General features: G+C 43.7%; 1 protein-coding gene across 4 annotated transcripts in view; it reads left to right on the top strand.

Annotated features, from left to right (window-relative positions):
* Positions 1 to 16,628, top strand: part of LOC127935775 (protein CBFA2T1) — a 62,913-nt gene extending 46,285 nt beyond the window's left edge. For 2 of the 4 annotated variants that reach the window (XM_052533933.1, XM_052533936.1), the window contains exons 6-11: positions 430 to 680; positions 4,184 to 4,281; positions 4,770 to 4,971; positions 5,204 to 5,272; positions 12,730 to 12,920; positions 13,942 to 16,628. In XM_052533933.1, the coding sequence (XP_052389893.1) occupies positions 430 to 680; positions 4,184 to 4,281; positions 4,770 to 4,971; positions 5,204 to 5,272; positions 12,730 to 12,920; positions 13,942 to 14,220 (1,090 nt within the window). In that variant the 3' untranslated portion in view covers positions 14,221 to 16,628. The remainder of the gene's footprint in view (positions 1 to 429; positions 681 to 4,183; positions 4,282 to 4,769; positions 4,972 to 5,203; positions 5,273 to 12,729; positions 12,921 to 13,941) is intronic. The other 2 variants (XM_052533934.1, XM_052533935.1) reach the window with 2 other exon arrangements.
* The last annotated feature ends 1,571 nt before the right edge of the window (positions 16,629 to 18,199 follow it).

Here is an 18,199-nt window from a genome sequence, read left to right on the forward strand (position 1 = left end):
ACACACAGTGACTCTCATGAGCACCAGCATCTGTGAACACCTGGACCCGTGACACATGAAAGTGAAGGGCAGAGCAATGTGAAAGCCCTAGGGATTAGGTGCTGTGAGTGAGTCCTGTAAGTGCACATCTCTTAGGGTCCTTGTGTGCTCTGTCAAGACCACTTTTTCCTGACAACAAAGTGCTTGATGGAGACATAGAAGCTGCTTTTCTACTTAGCACATTAGATGATAGACTCTTATTGCCTTTCACGTTCTCCTTCAGTCCTCAGCGGAGGACAGTACATTACATCAGTGAGCACACTGTCCTCAGAAACATGCATAAAAAAAAACTTCTATCTATCTATCATAACATTTACACCAGTGTTGCGTTCTTACACTTCTGTTCCTTCCTTCCTGTTCTTCACTCTGGATTCTTCTGTCTCTCTCCAGAACCAAAGAGAACGGCTTTGAGCGGGAGCCGCTCCACCCTGAGCACCCCAACAAGAGGCCTTGCACTATAAGCCCTGGCCAGCGCTTCAGCCCCTCCAACGGGATCTCCTACCAGCCGAACGGCCTGCCGCACCCCACCCCGCCCCCTCCACAGCACTACCGTCTGGACGACATGGCCGTGGCACAGCACTATAGAGATTCCTACCGCCACCCAAACCACCGCGAGCTCCGCGACCGCCCTCGACCGCTGGGTAAGAGAGGGCAGATTACAGTAGCATCTGGGGACAGTCATTTATAAGAGCTTCACTGTGCTGTGAAAGATTGTTAGACTCTGAGACATGCAATATAAGCTGCCTTTGCCATGGTTGCGGTCACCAATTCCTCCAATCCTCAAACTTTGTGAATAACATATTCCATTTTAATGCAAGACCCCTATACATTTTGAGGGTAAAAACAAGTTTTAAATAAAATGAGGCTCAAATTCAGGTCATATCCTTTAATAGACCCCAGAAGCATAAAGTGTCAGAGTAAAAAGTGAAAGGGTACTTGCTTAAAGAGCCAGTAAGATGAAAATTCTAAGCTTCCTATCACTGTTTATAAGTCCTGTACATTAGGTTTAAATCCATCCAAGGTTAAAAAACATTGTCATTTTGTCAGAATATCATTTTAAAATTACCTCAATTCTCAGAGATCCCCAAACGGTTCGCGCGAAGCTGTTCAAAAGATTCAGTTTCCTTAAACCCCACCTTTCGGTAGCATACTGTGTTCTGATTGGTCAACTAACATAGTCAGCTTTGATTCAGGGTCTCCGCGGATCATTAAAAAGTATTAAAACGTCTTAAATAAAATATACGTTTTTTAAGGTCTTAAAATGTATTAAATTTCGCAAATTTTCGAAAAGTGGCATTAAATTTCATCTGGGCGGCATTAAATTTCATCTGGGCAGAATGAAAGAAAGATATTGGAAAAAACTATTTTCCATGCTAACGTAATTTCACCAGCGCACGTCCCTGTCTAAAGACAGCAAAAAGTAAGTAGCGTGTGCCTATAACACAGGCATCATACTTCATTTAGGGGGCAGTGTTTTCCCCGTAGGCCTGTCATAGAAACAGACGAAGAAGTGTTTCAGCTATGAGCGTGACAGACGCAAGCCAAGATGGGAAAGTGTAGGTTTAATGATAACTGGCTCGATGATGAGAAATATCGCGGCTGGTTACAAAAAATGTTGGAATACGAAGTGCGGTGCAGACTTTGCAAAAAGACCATACAATTGGGAACAATGGGCTGCAGAGCCCTTGATGCACATATGAAAGGGGAGAAGCACAAGCGCTATGCCGACAGTCAGGCAACAACTGTCCCCATTCAGTTGTTTGCAGCATCGGTATCTACTTCAAAGGCTAACGTTACACCCGCGTTGGGTCCCAGTACAAGTAATGCCTTCGGTACATTCTCTCCAACCACTACACTGAAGGCCGAAATGCTGTGGGTTTTGCACACGATTAGCCGACATCACTCCTATACATCCAATGAAGACGTGAGCACCGTCTTCAGGGCAATGTTCCCTGACTCGGAATGTGCAAAAACATTTAGTTGTGGCAAGGACAAAACCTCTTATCTTGCTCGATTTGGACTTGTTCCGTACATAAAAAGGGAACTTCTGTCAAGTGTGATTCAAGGCAGCTTCGTTCTACTGAACGGATCAACAGTAAAAATTGTGCAAGAATATTGGGGTTCTTTGCTGTTGTTTGGACACTAATTCCTTTTTTTTACTCCATCGATTTTTTGGACTGTGTTTAACTTGTCATTTTCAATTTGATTTGTTTACACACTGTTTGTACGTTATTTACAGCAGTATTGTTGTAGTATTGAGAAGGCAGTTGCCTGACGTGCACTTTATGTTGCTAAATATGCACTGTTGCTCAAATACAAATGTGCTTTGTTAACCTGAACAGCTTTGTCGAGTGTCCTTTTATATATATATTTTTGCCGTGGTAATGGTCTTAATTTTAATTCTTGAAGGTCTTAAAAAGGTCTTAAAAGTCATTAAATTTGTTGATCAAAAATGTGCAGATACCCTGTGATTGGTTGTTCCGCATACACCTCCACGGTAAACTATGCGTTAGCATCTGTTTGGGGTGAATTATGTCTTATTCCTCTCACCGCGAAGCAAACAGTGAAATAAAAAACTTGAACAGTCTCGCTGCTTTTTCTTCTGTGTGGGTGTATTCAAGCCGCGCGCTTCAGTTTGAATCTGAATAGCGCGTTAAGCGCGGGGGCGTGGTCACATTAGATATAATGAAGGGAGACATGAAAAACAGACATCGCGTTGTTTTCATATGGATTACTTTATCACAGAATATCTGTTCGGCAGCACTTGTTTAGTTTTAAAGTAGACATGTCAAGCTTTCTATAGATATCTCTCTCATGTCTCTTTGTTGTGTATTCACAGAGTTACACTTCATTTTAATGACGTGTTTGTAAATGAAGATCAGCGCAGACAGGCTGCAGACAGCACACATACTGATAAGACGCTCGGGAGAAAACAGACACATAACGTCATAATCATACTTCGCGTTGTGATTCGGAGATGCTCGTTGTTCTAAATAAAGTTGGTAATGAACCCTCTTTTATGGCCAAACGCTTTGAAAATCCCGCTGTACTCACCGAGATTAGAAAAGCAGTCATCAGTGAAATGTTGTGAACACAACAAGGATTTGTTGTACTGCTCTGGTATTGTGGTGAAAATAAATTTTAGCCATTGGTTCTTCTGATCTTCATTCTTTGGCAGTGAAAATAAAACACACTGTCTCCTCGACATGATGCTATCACACCAACCAGAGCGTCTGTGTGGGGGGTGGGGGCAGGTCAGAGTTCCGTTTCTCCCAAGACGGTAGGCGGAGATTATTATGTAAAGTGTTCCTAATGATTGACATAGAGATGGGCAAAAGATTTGAAATCTATAACGACTCGTTTCAGCGATTCAGAGTCGACTCCTTACTTTAGAAGCCAATAACTTTATAAATCGTGTACTTTTTGGTTTAATTATTTGCACATTGTTTACACTGATGGACAGCTACATCATACACTGTAATACAGGTTATTTTTGATTTCCCATCTGTGTGGCTCTTTAATTAAATAAGTAGTAATAAATTGTATTGTATAAGTAGTAATAAATAAAATCAATGAAAATGACATAAACAAACAAATAATATATAGATGTGTGTGTGTGTAAAACTTTTAATACATTTCTCAGATTATTTTCAGAAAATAAAAGCAAAAAAGCCTCATTATCCGTGGCTGAGTTTGCCAATGCTGCAAATCCTCAAAAGTCCACTGCATGCCACTCAGACTCTTAGAAGTTAAACCAGACGGGGCTTAGTTGGATCAGGAACATAAACTCCTTTAAAAATAATTTGAGGTTTACATAAAACCAACTTTCCATATCGGGTTTAAATGTGCTAAAAATACTCAAGCATGTTAGCCAGTGATATATGCATAAGCGTGGCAGCTCTGGTGCAGCGAGGAGAGAGCGTGCCCGCAGGCTGCACAGGAGAGAGGAGTGAGGGATGAGAGCATGTGAGGAATGAAGAGTGTGTGAGCGATGGAGGATGTCAGGAAGCGGGTGAGCTATGGCTGTGAAACAGACGGGCAGGACATGCTGCTGAGGGCAAGCAAGAGAAATGGAAAACCGAGGCCCAAATAGTAACACATTTAACACTCACTCTCTCTCTCTCTTTCTCTCATTCTGTGTCAGGGATGCACGGCAGCACTCGTCCGGAGGAAGTCATAGATCACAGACTTACAGACAGAGAATGGGCAGAAGAGTGGAAGCACCTTGACCATGTAAGAAAAGTAATAACATTTTTTATTACTATCCAAAGTGTGTGTGTGTGTGTGTGTGTGAGAGAGAGAGAGAGAGTGAATACGACACAAGAAGTGTGTTTGTTGGTATGTTTCTGTGTTTGTATGTGTTTTTTTTTAAATTTACCATTCTTCTAAACATTATATTGAGCTCAACTGGAGATTTATGAATCCAAAGATTTCTTTCAAAGTCTTCCAAAATATCTATATTCATTTGGACAATTTTTGTCTAATAAGTTTTAGGAGACAAAAACAGTTATTATTTAAGTTGTAAGTCTCCTCAGTTATAAAAGATCATCCTCAGAGCATGAACTTTTTTGTCAGGGGTTGGCATTAGTTCTTCAGTGACTGCAAACATATAGAGGAGTATGTCAACATTAAATGTAAGCCTTTAGCATTGTGTTTTTATATCTAAATTGGTCATTTCTGTTTAGAGCAGATGTTGTGTTGGTAACACACTGCCTGTATCTCCCCCGCAGCTCCTGAACTGCATTATGGATATGGTGGAGAAGACACGGCGCTCTCTGACAGTGTTGCGTAGGTGCCAGGAGGCTGACCGGGAGGAGCTCAACTACTGGATCCGTCGTTACAGCGATGCTGAAGATATTAAAAAGACAAGCAGCTCCAGCAGCAGTCAGTCCAGACAGCAGAGCCCCGCCAGTCAAGAAAGTAATGCTTTAGGTAACACTTATTCAGCACAAGAAGGTGTCTACATCACCTAAAAGGCCTCATGTTCTATTTTGTTCATCTGTTTGTATATAAGCTTGATATATTTGATCTTAAAAAGAAAAAAATTAGTCAATTGTCCTGATGTTAATTTAATGATCTATAATTTATTTTGACTGGTAAAATGGTTGTACCATGTATTGAGTTCATTGTAAATGAAGTGTCCTTTCTTCTCTCTCTCTTCCAGACATCCATCGGGAGATCCTTCACAGACCTGTGTCTGGATATGTCCCTGAAGAAATCTGGAAGAAAGCCGGTTAGCATGCGGTCTTTCTTCTTCTTATTTTTAAATATGTACACACACTCATAAGCACAGGTGGAAAATCAAAGATAACTTATTCAGACAGCTCTTTCAAAGCCTGTAAATTAAAAGCTCTCTGAAACTCAATCAGTCAGTCAGTTAGTTATTTAAGCAGAACAGCCAGGTGGGAACCTGGTCGGTGTCACATCAAACTCTGGTGTGAACTCGGCATAACCATTGTTCCTCTTCGGGAACTCGAGCTGCGTCGAGCGCTTTTGGGGAACGCCTTTGGCAAGAACAACTCTGAATATCGTGTGCAATCAGTCCAATGGAAGAGCGTGGCGTCACGGGCGGGGTGACGCAGCGACCAGGAAGCTATAAAGGCACCTGCCACACAGCTGACTTCAGCTTCGCGTCTTTCAGCAAGCGCTCTGTGTGTGCATGTCTAAAGTCTGTCTTGTGAGTCTTATTTATTGTTGTCTGTCCCAATAAACAACATAATGCCTAAGAGCAAAGCAAAGACACGACAATTGGAGGGCGATTCCAGATTGCGCTATGGATTGTTTGTTCCTCCCTGCCCACGTACATCACGAGTGGGGATACAAACAGTCTATGCGTGGTTTGCCTGGGATCGAAGCACGCTGAGTCGGCTCTCGAGGGAGCCGACTGCCCGGCCGTTGTGTACGCTTCGATCCCGGAGGGCTCTCTTCGAGGAGAGAGCCTTCGCCAGCGTTCCTCGCGATACCGGTCCCGTTTTCGCCGAGGCGGAACGGCGCCGGCATTCGTTGGGTTCACAGATCGATCTGTTGGAGGGAATGGAGACGGGCACGTCCTTATCTCCTACCTTACCCATCAGATCTGCCTGATTCCGGGATTCGGAAGCCCGAGCTTCGGTTCTTCCCCCCGAGCATCGGGCTTGACGCTCCACCTTTCTTTCTCCGAGGAGATTGATACGGAGGGCGTCGGCGAGCTTTTAGTTGCACAAACATAAAGTTGCATAAGCATATACAATAAACAGTGTTATGCCTAACATTATACAAGCAGCTATTTAAGTCTCCGAGGGGATTAATATTGTTTGTGTGACTAATTATTCGCGCGCTGTCGAGGCAACGCGTGTATTACATCATTTTCAGTTTTGATGTGAATTTTCCATACCCGACCGCTTGTCTGGTTGTTTAAACTCCATTTAAAAAAGGAGGAGTTAGTTCTATCACTTCAATGTGTACTTTGTCACAATCTAGACCGTGTTCACTTGTCTGATTGTTTTGATTTCATTAAATTCTACGAAATTTAATAACTGAAAAGTTAATATATCACTTCAATGTGTATTGTATCACAATCCAGACCGTGTTTACTTGTCTGATTGTTTAAAAATTCTAAGAAATATAATGACTTTGAGAAGTCAGCACTTCAATGTGTACTTTATCTCAATCTAGACCGTGTTTACTTGTCTGATTGCTGAATTTCATTTGATTCTGAGGAATCTAATGACCGTTATCTAACTTCAAGAAGTTCAATATATCACTTCAATGTGAATTGTATCACAATCCAGACCGTGTTTACTTGTCTGATTGTTTGATTGCATTAAATTCTGAGGAATATAATGACAGTTATTGAACATGTGAAGTTAGATGTACTGGAGGGACTGCTGGGCGGGAGCTGCCCCTCCATGTACAGACAGAGCAAAGCTCTGGGCCGACGACTTCTCAGCCTAATCCCAATCTAAGATGTCAGGCTGGGAGGTCCACGGCCAAGAAGTCATGACGCATTTCAGTCACGACTACAGAGGGCGGCCCCTACTGGGGTAGAGCGGTGTCCACCTCATTATACGGTGCCTGTCTCACCTCAGTGCCCTCGGGAGGTGGGTCTGCCAACCCTGCCAGAGTTTCAGGGTGCAGCCGCTTCCAGCGAGCACTGCTCTCAGTTATTTCCGCTCGTGAGCGTAGCGGAGCTGAGACGCTCGCCGCCCCTTCGGGGGCCTCTTACACCAGAGGTCAGTCTCGAGGGACTGATTCCCTTAGTACATCAGTTAGCAGCGTGAAAACTACTGCCAAATGTATCTCAATGGGTCCTGCACACGGTAGAAAGAGGCTATCGCATTCAGTTCGGCCATCCACCGCCGACATTCAATGGGGTTACATCGACAGTAGTCGGCCCCCAGCAGGCTCTGGTGATGGAACAAGAAGTGAATACCCTAATAAGGAAGGCGGCCATCGAGGTGGTCCCTCCTCTAGACAGGGAATCCGGGTTTTACAACCGGTATTTCATAGTTCCAAAGAAGGATGGGGGGTTGCGTCCGATCTTAGACTTACGTCATCTAAACCTCTCAGTTACGTCACTGAAGTTCAAAATGCTCACTGTCAAACAGGATGTAGCTCAAATCAGATCCGAGGACTGGTTTGTCACAATAGATCTCAAAGACGCATACTTCCACATATCCATCCTTCCACAACACAGGAAGTCTCTGAGGTTCGCTTTCGGGGGCAAAGCCTACCAATATCGGGTACTTCCCTTCGGCCTTGCACTCTCACCCAGCGCGTTCACAAAATGTGTAGATGCGGCTCTGGTATCCCTCCGTATGCAGGGCATCCGCATTCTAAATTGTATCGACGATTGGTTGATTCTAGCTCAATCAGAGCAGATGGCGGTTCGACATCGAGGTGTCGTTCTCGCCCATATGGGGGAGCTGGGTTTGAGACTGAATGCCAAGAAGAGTGTACTTTCTCCACTTTAGAGAACCACCTATCTAGGCGTAGTATGGGATTCGACCACGATGCAGGCACGTATGTCTCCTGCTCGGATCGAGTCGATCCTCACATCAGTCAAGAGAGTCAAAGAAGGCCAGTCACTCACTGTGAAGCAGTTTCAGAGACTGTTAGGGCTCATGGCAGCTGCGTCCAACGTGATACCTTTTGGTCTCCTGCACATGAGGCCCCTTCAGTGGTGGCTCAAGACCAAGGGGTTTTCCCCGAGGGGAAATCCTTTCCGAACTATTCAGGTCACGCGGCGATGCCTTCGTGCCTTAGACATATGGAAGAAACCTTGGTTCTTGAATCAGGGCCCGGTGCTGGGAGCTCTTGGTCGCCGTGTAACGCTAGCGACAGATGCGTCCCTCACCGGTTGGGGTGCGGTCATGAGTGGCCACCCTGCCCGCGGTCTGTGGAGCGGTCGCCATCTAACATGGCATACCAGTTGTCTAAAGATGCTACCTGTGCATCGATCATTGAAATATTTCCTCCCAGACCTGAGAGGTCACCATGTGTTGGTGCGCACCGACAACACATTGGCGATCTCTTATATCAGTCACCAGAGAGATCGGCATCCGTGCCCCTTGTACAAGCTGGCACACCAGATCCTTCTGTGGTCCCAGGACAAACTCCTCTCGTTCGGAGCAGTGTATATTCCTGGGAGATTGACTGTGGGAGCAGACATACTGTCGAGACAGGGGTCGAGACCCGGGGGCTTCACCCTAAGGTGAAGTAGATATGGAGAGTTTTTGGACCTCTTTGCGACTCAAGAGATATCGCAATGTCCCCTCTGTTTCTCTCTAGTTCATCCAGCTCCTTTGGGACTGGACGCTATGGTACAGACCTGGCCGAGGCTTCGTCCGTACGCTTTTCCCCCTATCGCTCTGCTCCCGGGAGTTCTGGCGAGAGTACGCCGGGACGGGGTCCGTCTGTTGTTAGTAGCCCCGTTCTGGCCGAGCCCAGTATGGCTCGCAGATCTAATCTCTCCTCGACGGCTCTCCATGGGTGATTCCGATCAGGACAGATCTGCTCTCTCAGGCGTAGGGCAAAATATTCACCCTCGCCCGGAGTTGTGGAAGTTGTCTGTGTAGCCCCTGAGGGGGCACAGCTCATAGTTTCCAGTCTCCCAACCGAGGTTGTTGAGACCCCCACACTCCAATCCAGAGCTCCCTCTACGAGGAAACTGTACGCCCTGAGGTTGAAACCCTTCTCCTCATGGTGCAGAGACCGCCAGCTTGACCCTGCTAACTGCCCAGTTGGTACAGTTCTGGAGTTTCTCCAAGCTAGGCTCTCTGCGGGGTTAACTCACTCCACCTTAAAGGTGTACGTGGCGGTCATAGCTGCTTACCACGTCCCTTTCAATGGTCAGTCAGTGGGTAGACACCCCCCTAGTTACACGTTTCCTCCACGGTGCGCTGAGGCTGAGACCTCCAGTACGGTCCCGTGTTCCCCCTGGGACTTGGTTGTGGTGTTAGAGGCTCTTTGTAAAGCTCCATTTGAGCCGATTCATGAATATTACTGTCAGGCCCCCTCGGTGGCCCCTACCTACTTAGACTTTGCCCCTGGTATGGCCAAAGCATTTTTATACCCTCGAGCGGGTTACATTCCTAAAGTTCCCTCTGTTACGCCACAACCCATAGTACTGCAGGCCTTCTGTCCTCCTCCCTTTCGGGAGCCAGACCAGGTGAAGCTAAACTGTATGAGTCCAGTTCGAGGACTGGACACATACGTCCACAGAGCTGCTGTGGAGAAAACCTGACCAATTGCTTGTTTGCTACGGTCCTCCTAAAAAGGGTTCCCCTGCCTCTAAGCAGACCCTTAGTCGTTGGATAGTCGAGGCTATCAACGAGTCCTATGAGTCCTCTGGTCTTCCCCTTTCTTTGGGAGCCAAGGCTCACTCTACACGGAGTATGGCTGCCTCTAAGGCCTTTCTAGCAGGTGTGTCCCTCTTGGACATCTGCAACGCTGCGGGGTGGTCCACGCCCTCTACATTCGCCAGATTTTACAATCCTGATATGCAAGCCGCTCCTGGCTCTTCTGTCCTCTCGCCTTAGCTGTGCTCTTCGGATACACACTAGGCAGGGGTTTGGTAGTCTGGCAGCGTTGGCACATCGTTCCCCAAAAGCGCTCGACGCAGCTCGAGTTCCCGAAGAGGAACGTCCCTAGGTTACGTATGTAACCCTAGTTCCTCGAGGGAACGAGACGCTGCGTCGCAGAGCCATACTCCCGGCACCCTGCCTGCGCTTGCTTCCCTACTCGAAGCTGAAGTCAGCTGTGTGGCAGGTGCCTTTATAGCTTCCTGGTCGCTGCGTCACCCCGCCCGTGACGCCACGCTCTTCCATTGGACTGATTGCACACGATATTCAGAGTTGTTCTTGCCAAAGGCGTTCCCCAAAAGCGCTCGACGCAGCGTCTCGTTCCCTCGAGGAACTAGGGTTACATACGTAACCTAGGGACGTTTTCCTGAGATCATGGTTGTTCTTGTGAAAAATTTCGGGGAATTTTTTTCATCAAATGCATAAGAGACTATGTTCATATTAAAGAAGTTGAAACACTATGGAAAAAAGAAATGCACAAGGTGCCCGCAGAACAAATATTAATAACTCAGCAAAAACTGAACAATAAATAAATTCATATTTCTAAATAAAATAATATTATAATAAATAATCAGGAACTACTGGAATTGTTTAATAAAAATACTTCATTGAAAAATAAGACTTTATAAAAAATAAAAGTCTTTCAAGGGCAAACATAAGATTTAGTTATCATGCATTTAATGCATATAACCAATATTTACAAACCAATATTAACTAAAAATGTTAAGAAGCTGATAAAAAACTTGGAAGGTTTAGTGGGTTTCAACATTTTCGTTGTGCTGTTTTGTTCTGTGGCATTTTGTTTGCCTCCTGTACTGTAATGTTCCCTGAGTCGTGTTTTGGGCAGTTCAGTGACTGGCTTCACTGGAAGCACCTCTACACATTCCAACAGTGATGTCAGATCAGAAAGCTCCTTTATTGCTCTGGCTGAACAGGACACTTAAGTGCTCCCAGCCTTTACATCACTTCAGCACCACTGCCTTTAGCTGTGCTCTCCACGACACTCTGTTTTATCACAGCAGAGGAGCTGGTTATAAGATGGATAAAGATATTAAAAGGGTTTGTTTAAAGCTTTGCAGTTGATCTGTGTGAAATATGACAGGTGATGGATTCTGTAATGGCAGATTGTTTACCTTATAGACACTCTGATAGACAACAGACGCATCTGCTAAAGCAGTTTGTCTTTGCTGTGTGGTCTTACCAAAGGTTCTATAACAGTGAACAAACCTTACCATGAAAGTGACGTTACAAAAGACTGCTCGTTTCAGTTAATACATTGCCTTCGCATCACACAAGGTGATAGTAACACCCTAAAAAAATGAGCACAGTTTGAAATTCCATCTGCAGTAAAATGTATCAGGGAATGTTTTGCATTTTCTGTGACCTCAGCCAATCAACAACTTTGTGCACCAAACCACCATGGTTTCACAACTCTGTCTAGTCTTGATGAAAGTGTCCCTGGCTGTACAACCCTTCATATTTAAGACTGGGGAGGAGGGTCCGTACAACTGCAGCCATCCGTTTCTGCAGAACAAGAGACTACCTTGACAGTTTAGTCGATTAAAACTCGTTGAGAACAGCATGCCTTTTTCTTAATTCCCCAAGTTAAAAGTGTTTAAGAGTCAGAACTGCCTTAAAGAGGTCTTCACAAGTTGCCACAGTGTAATAAGGGGTGAAGGTTTTCCTGCCAGAATTATTTACGGTTAATGGGATAACAATGTAAAAGCACAGATAAAGTACGAGTTCAAGGAAATACATGTATACTTCAGACGGAAAAAATATCAAGGATTACCTGTAATCTGCCTTGTCTTTGGTTTGAGGCAAAACAAAAGCACTTTTTCTTGTTTATTTGTCTTCAGCAAACACAGAAAGTCATCTGAGCCCATTCAAATAAAAGTGGATGTTTCTAATTAATCCCCAGATTCATCTCTCAGCTGCTTTTGAACAAAACAAACCAAATGGATCAATTCAACAACATAAACATAAATTGCAAAATAATTAGCTGTTGAGTTACTTGAATTGAATTAAAATGTCAGATAATATTGTAAAGTGACTGTGTGTATATATATATATATAGAGAGAGAGAGAGAGAGAGAGAGAGAGAGAGAGATAGGTTCTTAAAGGTTTTTGGCATAAGGACTTTAAACTTTTTGGTTGTGTATTAGTGAGGTTTTCATGTTTTAGTTTAGCTGGACAAATCTTTACAGCAGACAGTAGGAGGTTGTGGCCTATTGGTTAGAGAGTTTGACTCCTGACCCTAGAGTTGTGGGTTTGAATCTCGGGCCAGTAATACCACGACTTAGGTGACCTTGAGCAAGACACCAAACCCTGAACTGCTCCCTGGGTGCCGCAGCATAAATGGCTGCCCACTGCTCTGTGTGTGTGTTCACAGTGTGTGTGTTCACTGCTGTGTGTGTGAATTTGGATTGGTTAAATGCAGAGCATGTCTTCTGAGTATGGGTCACCATAATTAGCTGTATGTCACTTCACTTTTGTAATGTTTTTATCTAGTTGGCAGAGCTTCAGGTTATATGTTATATTAACATCAGTTAACATTCTCTCTGAACTATTTGCTGGGCTTCTGTTGCTGTGCTCTGAACACGTAAAAGCACTGTGCTCTTTCTTTCAGAAGAGGCTGTGAATGAGGTGAAGAGGCAGGCCATGTCTGAGTTGCAGAAAGCTGTGTCAGAGGCCGAGCGCAAGGCCCACGAGATGATCAGCACTGAGCGAGCCAAGATGGAGCGCACGGTGGCAGAGGCCAAGAGACAAGCGGCAGAGGACGCGCTGTCAGTCATCAACCAGCAGGAGGACTCTAGTGAGGTAACAGCTTGGACGCCTACCGCCACATTCTTATTATTATATTAGTGAACAGCTGCAGCATTCACATACTGTACAATGGTTCATGGGGGTAGTGATATATTCCATAATTTATTATATTTTGCATAATATATTATCTTGGGGATTTTCTTTTTTTCATGTAATATGTAGATGCCTGATTTACTTGGCTGGGCTAGGCTGTTTTATTTCCATAGCTTACATCCGATCTCCTCAGTATGGAAATCTTTTGGAAAACATAGAGATCATATGAAAAGCACAGGGGGAAGAGAAAGTGTGTCCCAGATAATTTCTCATGCAGCCCAGTGTCACGCAGAGCCGAGGAATATAATATTGCATTTATCACCTCAGGCAGAGCAGAGCTTTTCTTCCTCTAAATGAAACATGTGGACAGTTAAGGTGGTACTGATTTGGATGAGGGAAATTGGGAAGGGAGCGCAGAGTGTCTGCGCACAGCGGGGGTACGGCTCGTTTAATCAGTTAACAGAGAAAGGCAGCACGCATCCGAGTTTAATTGCACAAACCATGTTTATGCACGTCCCCCTGGAGGATTGAATCGGTAGCTTTTTATAACTTTAGCTTCTTGTCTCTGGAACGCATTTGAGACTTTTTGATAATTGCTCTTATTTGGCCCAGAGACAAACAAAAAAGAGGCCACAGTGGTAACCTGAGTTTCTGTGTGATCTTTAACCGTTTTGTAGTTAACCTGTTACAAATGTGTCCTCACGTAGCGCCATGTGGAACTGGGTAAAATGACTGTATTTTTCCCGAGCTAGCTCATAATTTCTGTGTTTTCAAAGCAGGGAGATCCAAAGAAAAATAAAGCAGAATTCTCTATTTAGACTTAAACTCAAATGGGAAATGTTTTCTGCAAATGAGCCGAGACTTTTCTAAAAGGTCTATGCATCTATTATTTCCTTATTGGGATAAGACCCATGGAAAGAAGTGCACTTTTTTTTTTAAATATATCACAGCTTTATCCTCCTCCTCCCTCTTTCCTGTGCAGAGCTGCTGGAATTGCGGGCGGAAGGCGAGCGAGACATGCAGCGGCTGCAACACGGCGCGTTACTGTGGTTCCTTCTGCCAGCACAAGGACTGGGAAAAGCACCACCACGTATGTGGCCAGACTCTGCAGGCTCAGCAGCAGGGCGAGACCCCCGCTACCGTCAGCTCCTCAGCCACCCCCAGCAGCGGCGCCGGCAGCCCCGCGGACACACAATCCGTCGCTACTCCTCGCTCAGTCACGCCCGGCACACCCTCCACCATAGAGTCCACGCCGCGCTAGAGCCCCGGGAGGGCCATACTAGATGCCTCAGCCAACCAGGGACTGACTCACCTGCCTAACTTGCTCCAAAATGCTAAATCTAGCACACTAACAAAGAGAGAAAACTGTACTTAGGGCGATCACCCACAGGAGGTCCATTTCGGGTCATATTGACTTGCCATGATAGAGAACGCAAAGATATTCTTTGTTTGAAATTCTCATTGTTCTTTATTGTCACTACAGCTATTATCGATTACTGTTGATAATGTCTTTTATTGTTGTTATGGCTCTCTTACATTCTTGTAAATAAGAAGACAAATGAAGTAGACAGCCAGGACCTCTCAATGAGTATTTGACCTCCACTTCGTTCCGTTTGTTTGTCTGTTTTTTTTTTTTTTTCTCCTTCATTCCGATCTTAAAGCTCTTTATCCAGTAGCTGGGAAATGAAACTTTTTGACCTCATTAAAAGACACTTTAAATGACAAAAACCAAGGAAATACTTCATAGCTGATGAAAGCAAAGACTAAGAATATTATTAAGACAAAAAGACATGCCATGGACGGCATCTGTGTTGGACGTGGTGGAGTAGACGGCGGGCTGAACTCTGCAGATGTGCAGCAGATTGTGAAGGAACGCAGATGTTCGTCCATCTTCTGCAAGATAATATCCAGGTCAATGGTCTGAGAAATAAAAAGCTGTTTCACTGAGGAATGTAGGGGCGAGGAGGGCCCGTGCTGGATGTTGAGTACCGCACCACATAATGAAGGATGCGCTCTGAGCCCTGATCCCAAATCAACTCCATCTGCTCCCAAAACAGGAAGTGAAGTCATGGGCCCACCAGAGCAGGACTGTCAGAACCTCACTATGACAGCCGCTGGGAAACAAAGGGCTGAGAAATTACCTAGAAATCCCAGGCTTTTGGAGCCAGCCCAGAGCTCCTCCTATCCTCGAATCCCACCATCAGTCCTCGTTCTGATTCTTTTTGCCCTTCTAGATCTCATCGTGTTAAACACTTGTGTCCTGTGCCGCCTCCAATGGTTATTTATTGTACATGTGCTGGACAATTTTGACGACGCATTAATAGTTTAAACCACGATCACAACTTTTTAGTCTTTCTAGTTGCAAAAAGGAAGAACATAATTTCTCTTTTTTTTCTCTCTCTCTCTCTCTCTGGCAAGCTGCTTTTCTATTCGTATGTGTTTGTGCTAGTCCCCTTGTAATTCTCTAAGAAGAAAAAACACTTTTCCCATTGTCCTCGAAAGACAGACGCTATCTCTCAGAGCTGCTACTTCAGTCTCATTCAGATGTTTTTCTGAGAACTAGCATGTTACATGGAATGCTAACATAAATGTTTTTGTACATGGGACGTACATAAATGTATTTGCACTGTCACGTTTTCTCTCAGCATGCTTTTTTTGGCAGAATGGAGCCTCACTTCATAGGTTATCTTTGGAGTGCTTCGTTACTTATCTGTGATTTTCTTTTCTTGTAAAAAAAATGTAGAAAATCTATGGGAAAAAAAGAGAAAAAAGAAAACGGAAGTATCACAATCTGCTTTTGTTAAGATTTTTTTTCTAAACATTTTGCTTTGGATAGTTAAGGACAGTGCATGCATTTGCATACTGAACGCTATGGTGTGTGTTGTTTTTGTTTTCTACAAAAAAAAAAAAAAGGAAAAATACAAAAATTGAAAATACACTAAGAAACTAACTTTCCAAAAGCAGAGGTGAAAAACAGACAGCTTTAACACTGCAGAGCACCAGGATACACAGTATTACAGAAAAATTAACATGGAAGACAGCCAAAGACAGACATGAAGGACCAAAACATGATTTTATCCAAGATTTAAACATGACAAAAGAGACATTCTTGTTTTCTCAACGTGTTTATCAGGGGAAGCCACATTGAGCAATGTTTCCATTCGAAAACCTTTAACTCTCCCCTGTCCAGAGCCAAGACCAGCCCTGTTCAGCTCGTAGGGAGGAGGAGCCACTCCAAACCATGCAGCAGTTCCTAAGGAAAGAGGGTTTCACGTGTGGATGATGCGGTCTGAAAGATTGAGCAATAATCGAACAGGTGCAGGGTGAGGTTTCATGACCATTTTATTGTCATCGTTTTTCCTAACGTATCATTCCTAGAAAACGGATTTGTCATGAGAACGTCGCTCCACAAGGCAACCAGCCCAACCGAACCGAAGCTCTTCTCGTTCATGAATGGCGCATAACCAAACCTTCAAGTGTTTCAGCTCAAGATAAAAAGCCATGTGAGACTCTAAAACTAAACAACCTCATCAATGGCTTAAAAGGAAGAGGGGTCTAAATGGGCACTTAACTGCACTCTGACGGCTCACGTCCCCCAAACCATGGTGCTAAACTCTGCATTTGAGGAGTGGCTGGCTCTGGATGCACTCCAGGCATGCTATGGTTAAATAATAATAAAAAAAACTAAGGTGTAAGACACCTGTCTGCATCTCCAGAGACCCTGCCAGCTAAGCTGTCTTGAAACACTAGTTTTTTTATTTTTCAATATTTTTTTTAAATACATAGTTAGTGTAGTAAGTTCGATCAGGGAGACCTGAATAAAATAAGCAAGGGTGAAGCGTTAAATAACTCCTTCTCTTTCCCAGTCTATTATGTCTGTTTTGCTACAACCTTTTTTTCCTCTGTGGCAAAAAGTCTCACTCTACCTCTGACAGCACGTTAGGAGAACCAGTCGCTGAGCGGACACTGGTCTAGTCAAACCAAATGGGAATGAGAACAGGACTTAAACCCAAAGTTAAAAGCTCATATAGCTGCAAACCATATCACTACTTGGTAACAATGCAGACCTCATGAGAGAAAAAAAAATTGAATACATAAAATAAAATAAAAACCTAGAAAAATAAGTTATGTTCTTTTTAATTTTGTCACACAAAACTCAAAGTAAAAAAAAAAAAAAGATTTCAGAGCGTTGACTCCATTTGATATACACTATAATTCAATACATGGTAATAACTGTTACTTAATATCATAATTATGATTTTTGCCAGGCATAATTTATTGTATTTTTTTTTTTTTTTGAGTGCAGTCTATAGAAACCACAAATGACTGGAAATGTCATAGAATATGTCAAAATGTGTTAGAATTGTATACTTCAAAGCTTGATTGATAAATGGCTTTTTACAACACATATACCTACACCAAAAACTATACTGCAAGTAAGAAGTGTACTGTTAAAGATTGATTAAATTGTATATCGGTATGTATGCATATATGAGTCGAGAAAAGCTTGAAGCATTGAAAAGCCCTTTCAAATGCCTGCTAAACCCAAAATAAGTGGCCTTGGGAATTGAAGAGTAAATGCTCTCTGAAGGGAAGCTATTAGCACGGAAGGTCTGTATTTAAAGTGTCACTTAATTCCCATGTCCCCCGTTTTACCTAATGTTGAAATGTTAATATGTCCAGTATTGAGCCCATTTTTTCCTGAAATGTGACAGCAACATTGACAAGGAAACACACTACAGTAAGTCAAGCAATTACCTTCGTCCCAGCCGAAAGGCTTTATAAATGCGGCCACCCCCCACCCCAAAATGAACCCTGGGATTCGTCGATCTCTCAGCCATGACAAAACCTTCAGAATCACACGACTCTTCTGAGAAGTCTATGCTTTTCTTAAGCTCTCACACTTCTTATCTGCATTTATTACCATTTAAGAGATCATAAAGCTACTGTATGGGTGAGTTGAAACACTGTGATATTCCTGCCACTTACCACCTTCCACGTTTTTTATAAAGCTGATAATTGAGAGATAATTGACAGACCCTCAATTAAGCAAGGTCTGGAGAACTGTTCTCTACTGATAACAATACAAATGGATTCTTTCAAACAGAGAAAAACAGATGTCTCTATTATTTGAATGCTTCACCTTTCCCAACTCCATTAATTGGATCTTGGATCACAGTCAGAGGTGCATAGTGCCTGATAAGATAAAGGTTATTAGTAAAGTGGCCTGGAGGACCAAG

The sequence above is a fragment of the Carassius gibelio genome, chromosome A19 (genome assembly GCF_023724105.1).
Source record: "Carassius gibelio isolate Cgi1373 ecotype wild population from Czech Republic chromosome A19, carGib1.2-hapl.c, whole genome shotgun sequence".
NCBI lineage: Eukaryota > Metazoa > Chordata > Actinopteri > Cypriniformes > Cyprinidae > Carassius > Carassius gibelio.